At 41.9% G+C, this 22500-nt stretch overlaps 1 protein-coding gene across 3 annotated transcripts in view; it reads right to left on the bottom strand.

Annotated features, from left to right (window-relative positions):
• The window catches only part of LOC308700044 (protein TMEPAI-like), a 45621-nt gene that overhangs the window by 11586 nt on the left and 11535 nt on the right, over window positions 1–22500 (bottom strand). For 2 of the 3 annotated variants that reach the window (XM_081381360.1, XM_081381358.1), the window contains exon 1: window positions 21524–21894. The exons of the other annotated variant lie outside the window; for it this stretch is intronic. In XM_081381360.1, the coding sequence (XP_081237486.1) occupies window positions 21524–21629 (106 nt within the window). In that variant the 5' untranslated portion in view covers window positions 21630–21894. Of the gene's footprint in view, window positions 1–21523; window positions 21895–22500 lie in introns of those variants that run through there. 3 annotated transcript variants of the gene reach the window in all.

Genomic DNA, 22500 nt, shown 5'->3' on the forward strand with positions numbered 1-22500 from the left:
ATGTTAAAACTATCAGCGGTTAAAGCCCATTCACAGTAAGAACAATAACAATATTTAACTATTAAAAGATTATGGTTATAGTTATGACTATTGTTATGGAGCTTAAACTCATAACAGCTCAGAAACGGCACCGTTTCCTCAGAGAAACCACAACAATATTCATTTATAAATCATTTCTGCATTTCCAAACGTCTCCAAACACAGTATCTGGCATCATGTCTGTCTGTCACTCAAATCAGATTTCATCAGAATCTATAAAAGTGACATCACTTCCTCCAGCTTATCATCAAGTCGTATAAGTTTATGAAGCTGTAACACTGACACTGACATCTATTCAAAGAGCTGAAGAGAGCAGCTGATGACGGCACACACACACACACACACACACACACACACACACACACACACACACACACACACACACACACACACACACAGATCAGACACAGATCAGACACAGGGGTCACGAGGGGTCAAAGCTCCTCCCCCGTCTCTCTCTCGAGTCAGTCGTGCCAGACAACACTGAACAGACAGAGGAGAGGGGTGTGTGTGTGTGTGTGTGTGTGTGTGTGTGTGTGTGTGTGTGTGTGTGAGAGAGAGTGTTTGTTTGTTTAGCTGCAGTCTGGGAACAAATTTGACCTCAGATATTAGTTTAAATCTGACCAAACTTCCCTTTGCGACATTCAGGGCCGTCTTCAAATGGAAAAATTAATAAAATACCTCCTCCAGCATATATATAACATAATTCAGATTTTTTAAATGTGGAAAGAGTCTCTTCTGCTAACCAAATTTTGAAATATTATTATAATGTAAATCATCAGTTTTCTATGTGAATATACAGTAAAGTGTAATTTATTCTTGTGATCAAAGCTGAATTTTCAGCATCATTACTCCAGTCTTCAGTGTCACATGATCCTTCAGAAATCACTCTAATATGAGGATTTGATGATCAAGAAACATTTATGATTATTATCAGTGTTGAAAACAGGTCAAATTTTTCTTATTCAGTGTGTTATTTTTCAGGATTCTTTGATGAATATAAAGTTCAAAAGAACAGCATTTATTTGAAATAGAATCTTTTGTAACATTATAAATGTCTTTACTGTCACTTTTGATTAATTTTAATGCGTCATTGATTAAAAAAAGTATATACATATATTTTTATCTTACTGACCACAAACCTTTGAATGCTAATGTTTCATAGTTTCCCCCAAAATATGAAGCAGCACAACTGTTTTCAACATTGATAATAATTAGAAATGATATCTCTCTCACACACACACTCTCTCACACACACACTCTCACAGACGGGTAAGTGGGTGTGGTAGCTGTGTGTGTGTGTGTTTGTGAAAGGTCAAAGGGTGTCACAATTTGCTTGCTAATTTCCATGGGAATGACAATGCAGAGAGACAGAGAGAGACACAAAGAGAGAGACTCTCTCGCTCTGACTTACGAGCGCTGGCGTTCACAGCGAACCCGACTGTGGGAAACACGTTATAAAACACCAGTCCTGGATGCTGATTGGTTCTCTACTCTGCATTAACATTAGATTATAACATCAGGCTTTGTCAATCATAAGATATTGGGCAGAACATCTGAATTGGTGCACGTCATATACATTTAAATTCAAATTTGCTTTATTGGCATGACTGTTAATAATACAATATTGCCATATATATATATATACACAATATTACAATATATATATCTAAAAATTTAAACATCAAAATAATAGAAGAAAATATTATAATTTAACTTAAATAAACGTCATACAGCTGTGGACTAACTGGTACGGGTTTCTGCTGAAGGTTCAGATGTGCATGTTTGGATAAGCAGACGAGTGTGTTTGTTTAGCAGACGAGTGTGTGTGTTTAGCAGACGAGTGTGTTTGGCAGACGAGTGTGTTTGGCAGACGAGTGTGTTTGGCAGACGAGTGTGTGTGTGTGTTTAGCAGACGAGTGTGTTTGGCAGACGAGTGTGTGTGTGTGTTTAGCAGACGAGTGTGTTTGGCAGACGAGTGTGTTTGTTTAGCAGCCGAGTGTGTTTGGCAGACGAGTGTGTGTGTGTGTGTGTGTGTTTAGCAGACAAGTGTGTTTGGCAGACGAGTGTGTTTGGCAGACGAGTGTGTTTGGCAGACGAGTGTGTTTGGCAGACGAGTGTGTGTGTGTGTGTTTAGCAGACGAGTGTGTTTGTTTAGCAGACGAGTGTGTTTGTTTAGCAGACGAGTGTGTTTAGCAGACGAGTGTGTTTGGCAGACGACTGTGTTTGTTTAGCAGACGAGTGTGTTTAGCAGACGAGTGTGTTTGGCAGACGAGTGTGTGTGTGTGTTTAGCAGACGAGTGTGTTTGGCAGACGAGTGTGTGTGTTAAGCAGACGAGTGTGTTTAGCAGACGAGTGTGTTTGTTTAGCAGACGAGTGTGTTTGGCAGACAAGTTTGTTTGGCAGACGAGTGTGTGTTTGGCAGACGAGTGTGTATGGCAGACGAGTGTGTTTAGCAGACGAGTGTGTGTTTGGCAGACGAGTGTGTGTTTGGCAGACGAGGGTGTGTTTGGCAGACGAGGGTGTGTTTGGCAGACGAGGGTGTGTTTGGCAGACGAGGGTGTGTGTGTTTGGCAGACGAGTGTGTTTGGCAGACGAGTGTGTTTGTTTAGCAGACGAGTGTGTTTGTTTAGCAGACGAGTGCGTTTAGCAGACGAGTGTGTGTTTGGCAGACGAGTGTGTTTGGCAGACGAGTGTGTGTTTGGCAGACGAGGGTGTGTGTGTTTGGCAGACGAGTGTGTGTTTGGCAGACGAGTTTGTTTGGCAGACGAGTTTGTTTGGCAGACGAGTGTGTGTTTGGCAGACGAGTGTGTGTATGGCAGACGAGTGTGTGTTTGGCAGACGAGTGTGTTTAGCAGACGAGTGTGTGTTTGGCAGACGAGTGTGTGTTTGGCAAACGAGGGTGTGTTTGGCAGACGAGGGTGTGTGTGTTTGGCAGACGAGTGTGTTTGGCAGACGAGTGTGTTTGGCAGACGAGGGTGTGTGTGTTTGGCAGACGAGTGTGTTTGGCAGACGAGTGTGTTTGTTTAGCAGACGAGTGTGTTTGTTTGGCAGACAAGTGCGTTTAGCAGACGAGTGTGTGTTTGGCAGACGGGTGTGTGTTTGGCAGACGAGTGTGTGTTTGGCAGACGAGTGTGTGTGTGTTTGGCAGACGAGTGTGTTTGTTTAGCAGACGAGTGTGTTTGTTTAGCAGACGAGTGTGTTTGGCAGACGAGTGTGTGTTTGGCAGACGAGTGTGTTTGGCAGACGAGTGTGTTTGGCAGACGAGTGTGTTTGGCAGACGAGTGTGTTTGGCAGACGAGTGTGTGTGTGTGTGTTTAGCAGACGAGTGTGTGTGTGTGTGTTTAGCAGACGAGTGTGTTTGTTTAGCAGACGAGTGTGTTTGTTTAGCAGACGAGTGTGTTTAGCAGACGAGTGTGTTTGGCAGACGACTGTGTTTGTTTAGCAGACGAGTGTGTTTAGCAGACGAGTGTGTTTGGCAGACGAGTGTGTGTGTGTGTTTAGCAGACGAGTGTGTTTGGCAGACGAGTGTGTGTGTTAAGCAGACGAGTGTGTTTAGCAGACGAGTGTGTTTGTTTAGCAGACGAGTGTGTTTGGCAGACAAGTTTGTTTGGCAGACGAGTGTTTAGCAGACGAGTGTGTTTAGCAGACGAGTGTGTTTGGCAGACGAGTGTGTGTGTGTGTTTAGCAGACGAGTGTGTTTGGCAGACGAGTGTGTGTGTTAAGCAGACGAGTGTGTTTAGCAGACGAGTGTGTTTGTTTAGCAGACGAGTGTGTTTGGCAGACAAGTTTGTTTGGCAGACGAGTGTGTTTAGCAGACGAGTGTGTTTAGCAGACGAGTGTGTTTGGCAGACGAGTGTGTGTGTGTGTTTAGCAGACGAGTGTGTTTAGCAGACGAGTGTGTTTAGCAGACGGGTATGTTTATTTAGCAGACGAGTGTGTTTGTTTGGCAGACGAGTGTGTTTGTTTAGCAGACGAGTGTGTTTGTTTAGCAGACGAGTGTGTTTGTTTAGCAGACGAGTGTGTTTGTTTAGCAGACGAGTGTGTTTGTTTAGCAGACGAGTGTGTTTGGCAGACAAGTTTGTTTGGCAGACGAGTGTGTTTAGCAGACGAGTGAGTTTAGCAGACGAGTGTGTTTAGCAGACGAGTGTGTTTAGCAGACGAGTGTGTTTGGCAGACGAGTGTGTTTAGCAGACGAGTGTGTTTGGCAGACGAGTGTGTTTGGCAGACGAGTGTGTGTGCGTGTGTGTGTTTAGCAGACGAGTGTGTTTAGCAGACGAGTGTGTTTATTTAGCAGACGAGTGTGTTTGTTTGGCAGACGAGTGTGTTTGTTTGGCAGACAAGTGTGTTTGTTTGGCAGACGAGTGTGTTTGTTTAGCAGACGAGTGTGTTTGGCAGACAAGTTTGTTTGGCAGACGAGTGTGTTTAGCAGACGAGTGTGTTTAGCAGACGAGTGTGTTTGGCAGACGAGTGTGTGTGTGTGTTTAGCAGACGAGTGTGTTTAGCAGACGAGTGTGTTTAGCAGACGAGTGCTTATTTAGCAGGCGAGTGTGTTTGTTTGGCAGACGAGTGTGTTTGTTTAGCAGACGAGTGTGTTTGGCAGACGAGTTTGTTTAGCAGACGAGTGTGTTTGGCAGACGAGTGTGTTTGTTTAGCAGACGAGTGTGTTTGGCAGACGAGTGTGTTTGGCAGACGAGTGTGTGTTTGGCAGACGAGTGTGTGTTTGGCAGACGAGTGTGTGTGTGTTTGGCAGACGAGTGTGTGTGTGTGTTTGGCAGACGAGTGTGTGTGTGTTTGGCAGACTAGTGTGTGTGTGTTTGGCAGACGAGTGTGTTTGGCAGACGAGTGTGTTTGTTTAGCAGACGAGTGTGTTTGGCAGACGATTTGTTTGGAAGACGAGTGTGTTTAGCAGACGAGTGTGTGTTTGGCAGACGAGTGTGTGTTTGGCAGACGAGTGTGTGTTTGGCAGACGAGGGTGTGTGTGTTTGGCAGACGAGTGTGTGTTTGGCAGACGAGTTTGTTTGGCAGACGAGTGTGTGTTTGGCAGACGAGTGTGTGTATGGCAGACGAGTGTGTGTTTGGCAGACGAGTGTGTTTAGCAGACGAGTGTGTGTTTGGCAGACGAGTGTGTTTGGCAGACGAGGGTGTGTTTGGCAGACGAGGGTGTGTTTGGCAGACGAGTGTGTTTGGCAGACGAGTGTGTTTGTTTAGCAGACGAGTGTGTTTGTTTAGCAGACGAGTGCGTTTAGCAGACGAGTGTGTGTTTGGCAGACGAGTGTGTTTGGCAGACGAGTGTGTGTTTGGCAGACGAGGGTGTGTGTGTTTGGCAGACGAGTGTGTGTTTGGCAGACGAGTTTGTTTGGCAGACGAGTGTGTGTTTGGCAGACGAGTGTGTGTATGGCAGACGAGTGTGTTTAGCAGACGAGTGTGTGTTTGGCAGACGAGTGTGTGTTTGGCAGACGAGGGTGTGTTTGGCAGACGAGGGTGTGTTTGGCAGACGAGTGTGTTTGGCAGACGAGGGTGTGTGTGTTTGGCAGACGAGTGTGTTTGGCAGACGAGTGTGTTTGTTTAGCAGACGAGTGTGTTTGTTTGGCAGACGAGTGCGTTTAGCAGACGAGTGTGTGTTTGGCAGACGAGTGTGTTTGTTTGGCAGACGAGTGCGTTTAGCAGACGAGTGTGTGTTTGGCAGACGGGTGTGTGTTTGGCAGACGAGTGTGTGTTTGGCAGACGAGTGTGTGTGTGTTTGGCAGACGAGTGTGTTTGTTTGGCAGACGAGTGTGTTTGTTTAGCAGACGAGTGTGTTTGGCAGACGAGTGTGTGTTTGGCAGACGAGTGTGTTTGGCAGACGAGTGTGTTTGGCAGACGAGTGTGTTTGGCAGAAGAGTGTGTTTGGCAGACGAGTGTGTTTGGCAGACGAGTGTGTTTGGCAGACGAGTGTGTTTGGCAGACGAGTGTGTTTGGCAGACGAGTGTGTTTGGCAGACGAGTGTGTGTGTAGCAGACGAGTGTGTTTAGCAGACGTGTGTGTGTGTGTTTAGCAGACGAGTGTGTTTAGCAGACGTGTGTGTGTGTGTTTAGCAGACGAGTGTGTTTAGCAAACGTGTGTGTGTGTTTAGCAGACGAGTGTGTTTGGCAGACGAGTGTGTGTTTAGCAGACGAGCGTGTGTTTAGCAGACAGGTGTGTGCTGCAGACGAGTGTGTGTGTTTAGCAGACGAGTGTGTTTGGCAGACGAGTGTGTGTTTAGCAGACGAGCGTGTTTAGCAGACGAGCGTGTTTAGCAGACGAGTGTGTTTGGCAGACGAGCGTGTTTAGCAGACAGGTGTGTGTTGCAGACGAGTGTGTGTGTGTAGCAGACGAGTGTGTGTGTTTGGTCTAGCGACGGTCAGGTGAGCACTGAGGAATCCGTCTCAACACGCAGTGTTTGTTTGTCTAACGCCGTTCAAACACGCCTAGGGCGGGAGATGCAGTAAACAATGCAAACTATGCTTTAATGAGACTGACGGTTGAACTCCTGAATCATTGTTCAGCAGTAGAGCTGCACGTTTATCTCCATTCAAACACGCATTCCTATTTAAAACAGCTTCACAAACAGTGTTTTCAGCCACACATCATCATTATTTCTGTTTCACAAACATTCAAATTATAACAGAAGTCCTGGAATAAATGTTTATAGTTCAGATGTAAACACTGATGTCTACGGTAGAGACCAAAATACAGTAAATCACCTTTGGAAAGTAATTTGACGCTTCAAATAAAGATTCTATCAATGACATTGTTTTACCAGTATGTGAAACACTATTAAAAAATGAATGGAATATGATGAATTCCAGTAATGGAATTTTCTAAAGAAAAAAAAGCTTGATTCTCCAGAGTCGTGCAGCTCTGTTCAGCGGGATTATGAACGCGGTCTCTAACAAACGTCATTTTGCACCGACACAAACAAATGAAAATAAGGGTCGGGATGCAAAAAAGTCAAAGTGAACAAATAAACAATCAGCGAACGGAAACACATCAATCAAACCCCAATGAAAACGTGACCAAATACATGCAAAATGTTTTTTCTCAGATTGGTGACGGTGTTGAGTCAGTCGTGTGTGTGTGTGTGTGTGTGTTCGGCTGATTCCAGGTCTGAGTCTCAGTTGTGTGTATGTGTGTGTGTGTGTGTGTGTGTGTGTGTGTGTGTGTGTGTGTGTGTGTGTGTGTGTGCGTGTGTGTGTTCGGCTGATTCCAGGTCTGAGTCTCAGTTGTGTGTATGTGTGTGTGTGTGTGTGTGTGTGTGTGTGTGTTTGGCTGATTCCAGGTCTGAGTCTCTCAGTCATGTGTGTGTGTGTGTGTGTGTGTGTGTGTGTGTGTGTTTGGCTGATTCCAGGTCTGAGTCTCTCAGTCGTGTGTGTGTGTGTGTGTGTGTGTGTGTGTGTGTGTGTGTGTGTGTGTGTGTGTGTGTGTGTGTTTTTGGCTGATTCCAGGTCTGAGTCTCTCAGTCGTGTGTGTGTGTGTGTGTGTGTGTGTTCGGCTGATTCCAGGTCTGAGTCTCAGTCGTGTGTGTGTGTGTGTGTGTGCGTGTGTGTGTGTGTTTGGCTGATTCCAGGTCTGAGTCTCTCAGTCGTGTGTGTGTGTGTGTGTGTTCGGCTGATTCCAGGTCTGAGTCTCAGTCGTGTGTGTGTGTGTGTGTGTGTGCGTTCGGCTGATTCCAGGTCTGAGTCTCTCAGTCGTGTGTGTGTGTGTGTGTGTGTGTGTGTGTGTGTGTGTTTGGCTGATTCCAGGTCTGAGTCTCTCAGTCGTGTGTGTGTGTGTGTGTGTGTGTGTGTGTTTGGCTGATTCCAGGTCTGAGTCTCTCAGTCGTGTGTGTGTGTGTGTGTGTGTGTGTGTGTGTGTGTGTGTGTGTGTGTGTGTGATTGGCTGATTCCAGGTCTGAGTCTCAGTCGTGTGTGTGTGTGTGCGTGTGTGTGTGTTTGGCTGATTCCAGGTCTGAGTCTCTCAGTCGTGTGTGTGTGTGTGTGTGTGTGTGTGTGTGTGTGTGTGTGTGTGTGTGTGTGTGTGTGTGTGTGTGTTTGGCTGATTCCAGGTCTGAGTCTCTCAGTCGTGTGTGTGTGTGTGTGTGTGTGTGTGTGTGTGTGTGTGTGTTTGGCTGATTCCAGGTCTGAGTCTCTCAGTCGTGTGTGTGTATGTGTGTGTGTGTGTGTGTGTGTGTGTGTGTGTGTGTTTGGCTGATTCCAGGTGCACCTTCTTTCCCGCGGGCAAAATAACATTCCAGATGAACGGCCTCTGGTTTCAGACGCTGGATAATCTCCAGCCTGGAATGATTCACACTCGTTCTGTTTCACAGGCGTTTATCAAAAACTGAACCTGAGATTTAACATCCTAAAACGAACGAACACCGTCCACAAACACCTGTAAACTGAAGAAAACTGGTGTAGGATTTACTGTTAAAGTCCCCCTGTGGTGAACATCCAGCTTTAATGTTGTTTATGTGTCTATGTGGTGTTTTTAATCTGCTTTAAGACAAACCATGTGTAAGTTCATAAGTCGACAGCATTGCTGAGTATTTCCTCCTTAAAACTGCAGTGAACCAAAGACAGTCTCAAAAACACGCTTTGAAATCGCTGGTGTTTCTGACGTCACAAACTACCTTGTAACCAATCAGATCAACGTGTGATCATCAACCAGTGGATCTCTGAGCTGAGGGAGTGAGTGGAGGCGGGGCTCATTTGCATATTCATAGAAACGCGCATACTAAATGAGGCGAGGGCGTCGAGTTACATTCAAGATATTTTAAGGCATGAAGAATTTTGTCATTTTGGTGATCAAAGATGAGTTTTACGGGATAAAATGATTGACTACAGGGGGACTTTAAAACAATTTTCACTCAACATTTTATTTAATTAAATTAAGTGTGATATTTTTAAGTAGAAAGACTGACATTGTATTTTCTTGTGAAAAATTCAATCTAAAGTAAATAATCTTTATTTACACCTTTGAAAAATAATTCTTTAGTAAGACATTTCCAATGCCTCTAACCAGAACATCAGGTTAGCGTCTGTGAGCGAGACGTCTGGAATGTTCTGAGATAAGAGTCCGGAGTTTTCCTGATGTTTCCCAGCCGGTCGATACAGACACCTGGGACGGCAAGTACAAATGTGATAAAAATTGACCTGTTTCAAGGCCAAGATTAACTCGCTCACATCTGCAACTCGGCGAGACTCGAGTTAAACTCCCCCATGAATACACAACACTGTACGAGAATACACACACACACACACACACGGCATGTTGTGCGTCTGAAGCACTTGAAAACTCAACCTTTTATCAGCTGTGTGTCTGCAGTCAGTTTCAGTATTATTCTAACCAGTGAAGGCACACACACACACACACTCACACACACACAACGCTACGTGTTTCCGTGTCTCTGGAGAATCCGTCATACCTGTCACCAACACACACAAAACTATTAATGTCATGTGACCACGACCAACCCATCTGACAGCAAGTTCCCGTCTGTGTTCTCAGACAAAACAAACACACAGCAGAACACACACTTCCCAGACTCGTTCTCAGACACACAGGGATAAATGGAGCAAAGGTCACGGTTCACTCTGAGCACTACTGAGGGAAGGTGGAGGAGAACGAGAGGAAAACTACAGGAGATCATGAGTTTAACCACACACACACACACACACACACACACACACACACACACACACACACACACACACACACACACACACACAGGCCTTTATTTCACTGGCTGGTCCTGCCTGTGACCTCTGACCTCTGCAACAGACACACACACAGCTGCAGTGTCTCATATGCTAAATGCTCATTTACATACATCTGAATTAAACTACAGACAATTAAGACTCAGATGAGACTGAGACTAAAGTGACCTCCAAAACACTCACATACACTCAAACACACACACACACACACACACACACACACACACACACACACACACACACACACACACACACACACACACACACACACACACACACACACACACACACACACACACACACACACACACACACACACACACACACACACTACCCCAAAACCTACCAATCAAAACTATCTATTTTTACATTTTCAAAAAAACACATTTTAGTAATCCAATTTTCAAGTTTTACTATCCTTGTGGGGACATTGCAGACACACACACACACACACACACGTTCATAACCGGAGCTGCTCACAGGAATACTGAAGAGAAGCAAAACAGAGAGCATGCTGGGAGAGCGGACATGGACGTGACATAACACATGACTAATGAAGTCAGATGTGTGTGTGTGTGTGTGTGTATGTGAAGGGGGTTGAGTCGGGCATTTCTATATTCCCACACACACACACACACACACACACAAACACACACACACTCCATCTGCTCTTTCTGACTCCAGACACTGAAAGCGTCTCTCCGACAACAAAAGAGCCAAACGCCACACACACCTTCAACATCACATCATCTGCACTAACACACACTTCAGCTTTCACAAGCTTGTGATCGGATTCAGTTCTGATCTCGATTCGAGTCTATAGCAGAACGTCAGTAAAATCTCTCAGAACTAAAGCTGTAAACTCTACAGGAACTCGTCAGTCGCTGTAATATTACAGCTTACAGTTATCAAACGTTATGACAGAGATTAAGGGAGTTGTTCTGAATCTTTCAACTTTCCGTCTGATGTTCATTGATGTTTATTTGCTGCTGTAACTAGTAGAGCAAGAGATTAAACACACACACACACACACACACACACACACACACACACACACACACACACACACACACACACACACACACACACACACACTTACTGACTGAGTTTACAGATGAAACTGAAGACTTTCACATCAGAAGTATCAGACAGTGACGCACTGATATGAACATTTTGTCCGATATCGATAACCGATAATTCTTTATATTTGAAAGCCGATAACCGAAACATTGGCTGATAAATCTAAATACAGATTTTTATATAATTTCTGACTACAAAAACAAAGGTTTCACTGATAAAAGCCACGTCCCAAACACACAATTATAATGTTCTCGTTATAGTTGTACAGTGTTTATGACAGGCTTGCGCTGCACATGCTGCACTGAAACTGTACTCTCCTTTCCTGAAGTGATTCACTCATAACCCTCATGATGACCAGAGTCTCCGCTGGAGGAATAACACACTCTTTATCGCTTTAATATAGCGGGAATAACACACTCTTTATCGGCTTTAATATAGCGGGAATAACACACTCTTTATCGGCTTTAATATAGCGGGAATAACACACTCTTTATCAGCTTTAATATAGCGGGAATAACACACTCTTTATCAGCTTTAATATAGCGGGAATAACGCACTCTTTATCGGCTTTAATATAGCGGGAATAACGCACTCTTTATCGGCTTTAATATAGCGGGAATAACGCACTCTTTATCGGCTTTAATATAGCGGGAATAACACACTCTTTATCTGCTTTAATATAGCGGGAATAACGCACTCTTTATCAGCTTTAATATAGCGGGAATAACGCACTCTTTATCGGCTTTAATATAGCGGGAATAACACACTCTTTATCAGCTTTAATATAGCGGGAATAACGCACTCTTTATCGGCTTTAATATAGCGGGAATAACGCACTCTTTATCGGCTTTAATATAGCGGGAATAACACACTCTTTATCAGCTTTAATATAGCGGGAATAACGCACTCTTTATCGGCTTTAATATAGCGGGAATAACGCACTCTTTATCGGCTTTAATATAGCGGGAATAACGCACTCTTTATCGGCTTTAATATAGCGGGAATAACGCACTCTTTATCGGCTTTAATATAGCGGGAATAACGCACTCTTTATCGGCTTTAATATAGCGGGAATAACGCACTCTTTATCGGCTTTAATATAGCGGGAATAACGCACTCTTTATCGGCTTTAATATAGCGGGAATAACACACTCTTTATCGGCTTTAATATAGCGGGAATAACACACTCTTTATCAGCTTTAATATAGCGGGAATAACACACTCTTTATCGGCTTTAATATAGCGGGAATAACGCACTCTTTATCGGCTTTAATATAGCGGGAATAACGCACTCTTTATCGGCTTTAATATAGCGGGAATAACACACTCTTTATCAGCTTTAAAATAGCGGGAATAACACACTCTTTATCAGCTTTAATATAGCGGGAATAACACACTCTTTATCAGCTTTAATATAGCGGAAATAACACACTCTTTATCAGCTTTAATATAGCGGGAATAACGCACTCTTTATCGGCTTTAATATAGCGGGAATAACGCACTCTTTATCGGCTTTAATATAGCGGGAATAACGCACTCTTTATCGGCTTTAATATAGCGGGAATTACGCACTCTTTATCGGCTTTAATATAGCGGGAATAACACACTCTTTATCGGCTTTAATATAGCGGGAATAACGCACTCTTTATCGGCTTTAATATAGCGGGAATAACGCACTCTTTATCGGCTTTAATATAGCGGGAATAACACACTCTTTATCGGCTTTAATATAGCGGGAATAACGCACTCTTTATCGGCTTTAATATAGCGGGAATAACACACTCTTTATCGGCTTTAATATAGCGGGAATAACACACTCTTTATCAGCTTTAATATAGCGGGAATAACACACTCTTTATCAGCTTTAATATAGCGGGAATAACACACTCTTTATCGGCTTTAATATAGCGGGAATAACGCACTCTTTATCGGCTTTAATATAGCGGGAATAACGCACTCTTTATCGGCTTTAATATAGCGGGAATAACACACTCTTTATCGGCTTTAATATAGCGGGAATAACGCACTCTTTATCAGCTTTAATATAGCGGGAATAACGCACTCTTTATCGGCTTTAATATAGCGGGAATAACACTCTTTATCGGCTTTAATATAGCGGGAATAACGCACTCTTTATCGGCTTTAATATAGCGGGAATAACACACTCTTTATCTGCTTTAATATAGCGGGAATAACACACTCTTTATCGGCTTTAATATAGCGGGAATAACACACTCTTTATCGGCTTTAATATAGCGGGAATAACACACTCTTTATCTGCTTTAATATAGCGGGAATAACGCACTCTTTATCTGCTTTAATATAGCGGGAATAACACACTCTTTATCGGCTTTAATATAGCGGGAATAACGCACTCTTTATCGGCTTTAATATAGCGGGAATAACACACTCTTTATCTGCTTTAATATAGCGGGAATAACACACTCTTTATCAGCTTTAATATAGCGGGAATAACACACTCTTTATCGGCTTTAATATAGCGGGAATAACACACTCTTTATCAGCTTTAATATAGCGGAAATAACACACTCTTTATCGGCTTTAATATAGCGGGAATAACACACTCTTTATCTGCTTTAATATAGCGGGAATAACGCACTCTTTATCAGCTTTAATATAGCGGGAATAACGCACTCTTTATCGGCTTTAATATAGCGGGAATAACACACTCTTTATCGGCTTTAATATAGCGGGAATAACGCACTCTTTATCGGCTTTAATATAGCGGGAATAACACACTCTTTATCTGCTTTAATATAGCGGGAATAACACACTCTTTATCGAGTTTTAGGGAGTTTTATTCATTCATCAATTGAAAACTAAAAGATCCACTCTTGGGGTTTGAGAATCGGTTCATCAGAATAAAAATTTAGGCCTATTAAATTTGAGAAATCAATATTCCACCCCAGTCCTAATCAGTGTAGATGACACTACATGTGACTGCACAATATTTTGCGAACATTGTGATATTCGATATGCGATACGATAATGCTTAAAGTGTGTAAAATAAACGTAAATTATCTTTAAAATATATTTAAAATGATATAACCAACATATGTGTTTCATTCTTTTTGTGTCGAGAACACATTCCTAATCTTCTGCCAGTGAACATCAGTGTTTTACTGTATATCAGAAGAGTTATTCTAACATCAGGGTAAACCTCGGGGTCAGGGGTCAGGTTATCCTACATTAGGGTTATTAAACAACACAAACTCAATAATCAAATGTAAAAATAAACACTGATATCCTGATTCTTATTAAAGCTACAGAAGTTCTTCAGCCGAGAGCTGCGAGTGAGTTTCTCTGTCTTTTGATCATGACTCCAGTTATTGCAAGCCGCTGCGATATGCATATCGATAAATACATTTGCGATATTTCGATAATTTCGACATATAGTGCAGCTCTACTCTCTAGATTAAATAAATGAAGTTTCAGTTCGCCTGAGGCTGACTCCTCCATTAGTCCTTTAGCCGATCTCCAGAGTCCAGATCTCCTTCAGCTGGACCAGAACACTTCATTATTCACTCACACACTGTGTGTGTGTGTGTGTGTGTGTGTGTGTGTGTGTGTGTGTGTGTGTGTGCCTGACACCAGAAACACACTGATGAACACAGTGAATGATAAACACTTCCAGTCAAACGCTTTGGACTGGTAAGATCTGTAAAGTGTGTGTGGAGCTTCTGTGTTTGGATTGAAGTTAAAATCAGTGTTTGGACTAATAATGAAGTAGAGAAGAGAGAATAGAGAACACACACACACACACACACACACACACACGAGTCAAAAAGTCAAAACTTTATGAGTCAAAGTGAGTGTGTGTGTACGAGGAAGAGAGAGGAAAGGGAAAAACCACAGAAGACTGGGAACGGGGGAAAACCGGTTTCACAATTTCTCATGATCTTCTGTAACCAGATCCTGATCCGAACCGCACACACCGGCCGAGGCGTGTAGATGTCCAACCCAATACATCGAGACTGAATCGAATCGAATGGAGAAATCTGTGTGTCAGGAGAATAACAGACAGCTGGAGTCAGTGAGTGTCTCTCGCTCTACTGTACATGTCTCACACACACACACACACACACACACACACACACACACACACACACACACACACACTACTGTACACGTCTCACACACACACACACACACACACACACACACACACACACACACACACACACACACACACACACACACACACACACACACACACACACACAAACACTTGTTTTCCTGTGCTGTGAGGAGAAGAACACACACACACACACACACACACACACACACACACACACACTTGTTTTCCTGTGCTGTGAGAAGAACACACACACACACACACAGGGCCCTATCTTACACCCGGTGCAATGCAGCGCCAGGCGCGACACAAGTGTGTTTTGCTAGTTTCAGCCCGACGCAGTTTTCATTTTCACGTCCTGCGCCGCGTTGTTTAAATAGCAAATGCATCTGCGCCCATTTGTGCGCCCCATGTGCTGCTGTTCTGAGAACGAGTGTGTGTTCTGTGTGTGTTTCAGTGTGTGTTCTGTGTGTGTTCTGGCGCATTGTTGGAGCGTTGCTATTTGAGGAACAGAAATAGACCTTTGACCGAGTAGTCAAAGACCGAGTGACCGAGCTCAATAGTCATTGACCGACTGAACCTGCTCTAAAGTCAATGGCGCAGTATTTTTTTGTTATTTAATGAGCGCGTTAGTAATGTGCGCCTATAGGCGGGTCCACAACGCTCGTACACTCTGCTTATTACACACACACACACTCTGCTTATTACACACACAGGGATGCACAGCAACACACAAACATGCCAAATATTTAAAATAAAAGGATTACAATGTAGAAGATTATTATTGTGCACATAAAGATATGGTGAATCCGGCTTGTCCCGTAGATGTTCTGCTAGCGCACTTTGACCTCGCGCACGAGCAGATCCGTTTGCGCTCTGGAGACGGGTTCGGTCTTTCCGTCATGTAAATAGCGAATCCGCCATGGCGTGAGCGCACCTGGCTTTTAAAGGGAACGGGAGACGAGACTCTGATTGGTTAATTTCACGTTACGCCCAAAACACACCCATTACTCATTAAGAGAATAGAGATAAAACACACCCATTACTCATTAAGAGAATAGAGATAAAACACACCCATTACTCATTAAGAGAATAGAGATAAAACACACCCATTACTCATTAAGAGAATAGAGATAAAACACACCCATTACTCATTAAGAGAATAGAGATAAAACACACCCATTACTCATTAAGAGAATAGAGATAAAACACACCCATTACTCATTAAGAGAATAGAGATAAAACACACCCATTACTCATTAAGAGAATAGAGATAAAACACACCCATTACTCATTAAGAGAATAGAGATAAAACACACCCATTACTCATTAAGAGAATAGAGATAAAACACACCCATTACTCATTAAGAGAATAGAGATAAAACACACCCATTACTCATTAAGAGAATAGAGATAAAACACACCCATTACTCATTAAGAGAATAGAGATAAAACACACCCATTACTCATTAAGAGAATAGAGATAAAACACACCCATTACTCATTAAGAGAATAGAGATAAAACACACCCATTACTCATTAAGAGAATAGAGATAAAACACACCCATTACTCATTAAGAGAATAGAGATAAAACACACCCATTACTCATTAAGAGAATAGAGATAAAACACACCCATTACTCATTAAGAGAATAGAGATAAAACACACCCATTACTCATTAAGAGAATAGAGATAAAACACACCCATTACTCATTAAGAGAATAGAGATAAAACACACCCATTACTCATTAAGAGAATAGAGATAAAACACACCCATTACTCATTAAGAGAATAGAGATAAAACACACCCATTACTCATTAAGAGAATAGAGATAAAACACACCCATTACTCATTAAGAGAATAGGGACGACCCTTTTAGACCAGCGCCGGGAGCGCCGACCATTTTCCCCGTCGTTAAACTAGCAAAAGTGGATTCGGACGCCCTAAGTGAACTTGCGCAGTGCACGTTAGACCATGAGCTTAGATCGTTAAAACAGTGCCCTCGAGGTGTAACGATCCCCTCGTGTCACGATTCGTCACATATCACGATATGTCAAGCTCTGTCACTCACTAGATATATTTGAAATAACGTAGGCCACTTTTCACCCTAATATTCCCACATTGCATTATTATACATAATATATAGCAATTTAATGTAGACACTAAAACTCTGACAACTTGAATTTCAAAACTGCATTTATTTGATTACAAATACAAAAAAATATTAATAATAATAATATTGTGAAATATTATAACAATGTAAATCATCTGTTCTCTATGTGAATATACAGTAAAGTGTAATTTATTCCTGTGATCAAAGCTGAATGTTCAGCATCATTACTCCAGTCTTCAGTGTCACATGATCCTTCAGAAATCACTCTAATATGAGGATTTGATGCTCAAGAAACATTTATGATTATTATCAGTGTTGAAATGTTATTTATATTTTTATTTCAGGATTCTTTGATGAATAGAAAGTTCAAAAGAACAGCATTTATCTGAAATATAATCTTTTGTAACATTAAATACTACCGTTCAAAAGTTTTGTTTTATTTTATTTAAAGTTATTTTAATTTTTTTTCCCAAAAAAATCAATTCATCAAGGATGAGTTAAACTGATCAAAAGTTACAGTAAAGACATTTATTTTTACTGTACTACATACTGTCAAACCCTGGAGAGACACGAAGCACAAACGACAACAGGACAAACACCAGCTGTAATATCCGTCCGTCCCATCTTACCCCGAAGGGATGATCCGCTCCAGCATTCCCACCGCAAACACGACCAGCTTCAGACAAACAGCATTTCCTGTAAGCTTTTAATGTAGTTTATGTGTCTATGTGGTGTTATTAATATGCTTTAAGACAAACCATGTGTAAGTTCATAAGTCGACAGCATTGCTGAGTATTTCCTCCTTAAAACTGCAGTGAACCAAAGACAGTCTCAAAAACACGCTTTGAAATCGCTGGTGTTTCTGACGTCACAAACTACCTTGTAACCAATCAGATCAACGTGTGATCGCCAACCAGTGGATCTCTGAGCTGAGGGAGTGAGTGGAGGCGGGGCTCATTTGCATATTCATAGAACCGCGCATACTAAATGAGGCAAGGGTGTCGAGTTACACTCAAGATATTTTAAGGCATTTTTCAAGGGAAAAAACGTTTAAATATGTCATTTTGGTGATTAAAGATGAGTTTTAAGGGATAAAATGATAGACTACAGGGAGACTTTAAAAATCACTCCATAATTATTCACACCAAAAGTATAACAATAAGGACACCGGCTGGTGAAAAATAAAAATATTGACAGCCAATGTCAACCCAGCTCAGAAAAACGTTCTGAGAATGTTTACTAAGTTACTTCTTTACTAAGTAAGAAAACGTTACTTCTGAATGTTAAAAACATCCAGTTTTTGTTGTTTATGCAAAACATTAGGGAAAGATTCCAAACATTATGAGAGCGTTACTTTTGAATGTCCTGAAACAAGCAGAAACATTTAAAAAACATGAAACATTTGAGGAAAAAACGCTCCATGAACGATGTATAAATAATGTTTTTGTGCTAATGTTTAGAGAACATTATTAAAGTCCAGATAACTTTGAACGAACGTTCGATTAACGTCTCTTGAAGAACATTTGTTCATCACTCTGACAGAACATTCCCTGTTTCCCAAAAACGTTCTCAATCAAGAGAATTTCTTGTTGCATAAAGAAAATGAAGCCCTTTTTAAGACCATAAGGTTGTTTTGCATTATTATCATGATTAAACACGTTTCCACACTGTAATGCAGCGTTTGAGATGTAAACCAGCTCACATTAAAAGGCAGAACGACGACGCACACATTTCAAATAACATCACTTCATTCAGCATGAGACGCAGGGTTTATCTGTGTCTAAAATTAATGCAAAACATCTTAATCATGATCCTAAAACCAGGCTTCGCTTTATGCATTTCAATTTAAGTTTATTTGTACTGTGAGTTCATTATGTGGTTAGCAAAGGTCATGTTGATTATAGCTTGTGCTCACGATACACGATCACACGTGAAAGTTTTGTGTTTTCTTTGGGCTGACATTTCTACTCGTCAGTCGGTGCTGAACTTTCTTTGATGTTGAAGTGATTCAGAGACGGACTTGCATCTGATCGAGAGTGACGTACGTCTATCGCTCTATCTCTCCGGCTTCTGTGATCATGAAGGAAGCGAGTGAGAGCTCACACACTTTCTGTCCGGCTTGTGTTTCCAAGAATGGAAAGAACTGAGTCTCACTGTAACACACACACAGTCAGACCAAAGTATGCAGACACCAGATATTATTTTTGATATGTTTTTACTAGTGTGATCAGGACACCATAGTTCAGTTCTGTAAGTGAGGAGAGCAGAATAAAGTAAACTGTGGCATATTATATCCAATAACTCTTCATACAGAGACTACCAGTGACATTTATACACATTTGGGACCAAAAATTATGTTTTCTTAAGTGTTTTCTTTAATTGCTAATGCTCTTTTCACACACAGACTGAACACAATGAAGCATTGCTTGGTGATTGGTTGAGCTAAACTGGTATTATCTAATTGTGTAGTTAAATTTAACAGCTGACAGATATTCAACATAATTCATGTGTGAGACAGTCTAACAGAAGGACGGACAAAACCAGTCAAATATCAACTGAGTTCTGCTCATATTTATTACCGTTCTCTAAACTATAGCGAATAAACTGAGATAATGTGAGAAATGTTGAAGATGTCTGAATACACTTTGGTTCGACTGTAAATGTTGAAACAGCATAATTTCTGTGATCTGAAACACACAAAACTTCAATCCTTCAAAACAACAATCAAGAATCATTCATTCTTGTGGCCTTTTCTGCAAAATGTGCAAACGGTTGGAGATCCTCAGACTGAGGCAACATATAAATAACTAAACCCTTCCCTCGCCGCCCACACCGATCCTGACGGGCTTCCGACTGAACCGGCTCGATCAACTTCACTTTCGTTTGCAGAGAACATCCTCAGATCAGGCGTGACGAGTCTCTGTCTAGACAAACAAGCCAAGAAATACCAGGAACATTATATTACCGGAAGAGATAACGGAGACGCCTGAAGTCCCACCTCGGAATTCTCTGCAAATCTTTTTCCCATAACAGTGACATTAGTCTTCCCAACACAAGCTCATATCACCTTCTTATTTGCTCAGCTTTTCTTTTACAAAAGATTATTTGGAAACTGCAGACAGATTTTGCAAGACGGTTAATCAAAGAGAATATGTGTGTGTGTGTGTGTGTGTGTGTGCTGGACAACAGGGGGCCGACGTCTGAACAATGAGTTAGTCACTACAAATTAAGTATTAGTCGGGCGACTCCCAGCTGAGGATTGTGGGCAGACAGAACGTCACACCACATCCGTTCTGATAAACCCGGATCAGAACACATCATGACAGAGAGCTTATGAAAATCTGCACATCTTACATCATCATCATCATGTGCATAGAGAAACTGTGCAGACTTTCCCCGTCAATTACAGCATTACAAAACACACTATTTTTAATGTTTCTGAATGAGTCTCTTCTGCTCACCGAGGCTGTGTTTATTTGATCAAAAATACAGTAAAAACAGGGAAATATTATTGTAATGTAAATCATCTGTTCTCTATGTGAATATACAATAAAGTGTAATTTATTCCTGTGATCAAAGCTGATGTTCAGCATCATTACTCCAGTCTTCAGTGTCACATGATCCTTCAGAAATCACTCTTTAAATTGACGGTAAAGATTTAAATTGTTATTTTGAATAAATGCTGTACTTTTTAACTTTTTATTCCTGAAAGAATCCTGAAAAGAAGTATCACAGGTTCCACAAAAATATATTTTTGCATTTGCATATTGAAGCACAAGTGTTTCCAACACTGATCATAAATCCTCATATTAGAGTGATTTCTGGAGGATCATGTGACACTGAAGACTGGAGTAATGATGCTGAACATTCAGCTTTGATCACAGGAATAAATTACACTTTACTGTATATTCACATAGAGAACAGATGATTTACATTATAATAATATTTCACTGTTTTTACTGTATTTTTGATGCAATAAATGCAGCCTCGGTGAGCAGAAGAGACTCTTTCACAAACATTAAAAATAGTAATGTTTCCAAACTTCTGACCAGTACTGAATAGAGAGAGAGAGAGAGAGAGAGAGAGAGAGAGAGGGAGAGAGAGAGAGAGAGATTATCATGTTATTAGTTATGAAAGGGGTTCCTCGCAAAGGGAACCTCATATTTCCGTGGCTTCAGAGAGATTGATGATCTAATGTGCTGATGATTACAGACTGTCACTGACCGCTTCACCCACTAACCGGATCCTTCCACGACATAAACTAGTCCCCGTCAAAACTTTCAGAGGAGTTCATCTGACTCGTTATCTCACAAAAGATGAGTTTAAGCACCCAAAGAAGAACGTAAACACACTGCGGGCTTGTATGGATGCGAGATGATTCGGTTCGAACGGAACTAGTTTAATCCGAATCGGTTCGCTCGGCGGGTTTCGCGAAGTAACGTTACGTCAGGGAAAACAGAGAGAAACTGATACTCACTGATCGCCATACTCTGGAATGAAGTGGATCTCTTGCAGTTACATGTACAGGAGACATTGGTGTGTGTGTCGGTGGTTCCGTTCATCAGACCCATGAAGCTGAACATTGGGAAAAAATAATCTCACGGGGATCGACGTGGAAAAACCTGGGGATTCACCGCCGCGCGCTGTCGAATAAAAACATTGACGCAGGGTTTTTCCCTTCCTTCTTCCCGGTAGATCTGAGGGCGTTTGTCACGGCTTTCCTTCAGCCGGTTCCCCCCTCCCGGTCCCGGTGTCTGGTCTCTGAATTCCTCCAGTATTCCCGGTGTTATTCCCAGACGGTTTGTACTACTTTCTTTCCCAGCCGTCTGAGCTCCTCATTCAAGTCCAAGTTGGCTGGGAACCCGCGAGGGGGCGGGGCTAGTGCGCAGGGGGCGGGGCCTCGATGCAGACAGCATGACGTCACTGCCAGACTTGGCCTTTGACTGAGTGCATGAGCCAGTTCTGCGTTTAGATGCCATTGATCTCTCAGAGATAGGACATGCAGCAACAACACACACAATCGCAAGATTTTTCAAATGAAAAGAAGGTTCAGTTAGGCTATACTTGGGTTCCTCTGTGACGGATGTAGATATTACATTTACATTTAATCATTTAGCAGACGCTTTTATCCAAAGCGATTTACAAATGAGGACAACAGAAGCAGTGAAACTATCAATAGTGTAAGTGCTTTGACCCTTCCCAGTGTAGTCTAACTCAGTATAAAACACATATACACATTTTTTTAATAGATATAGAATAGAAGAGAAGAGGAGAAAATGTTAGTATTAATGGATCAAGTGTTGCCGAAAAAGATGAGCAAGATATTATCCAGCAAGCTAAAGGGAATCCACTTTAAAATCCTGTTCATTCCTACATTTCTAAATATTACGACATTGATAAGACATGTGGTCTTTTGAAATAAATGATAGTAAAAACATGTATTTATTGTCAATT

Source organism: Scardinius erythrophthalmus, assembly GCF_964197995.2.
Source record: "Scardinius erythrophthalmus genome assembly, chromosome: 12".
NCBI lineage: Eukaryota > Metazoa > Chordata > Actinopteri > Cypriniformes > Leuciscidae > Scardinius > Scardinius erythrophthalmus.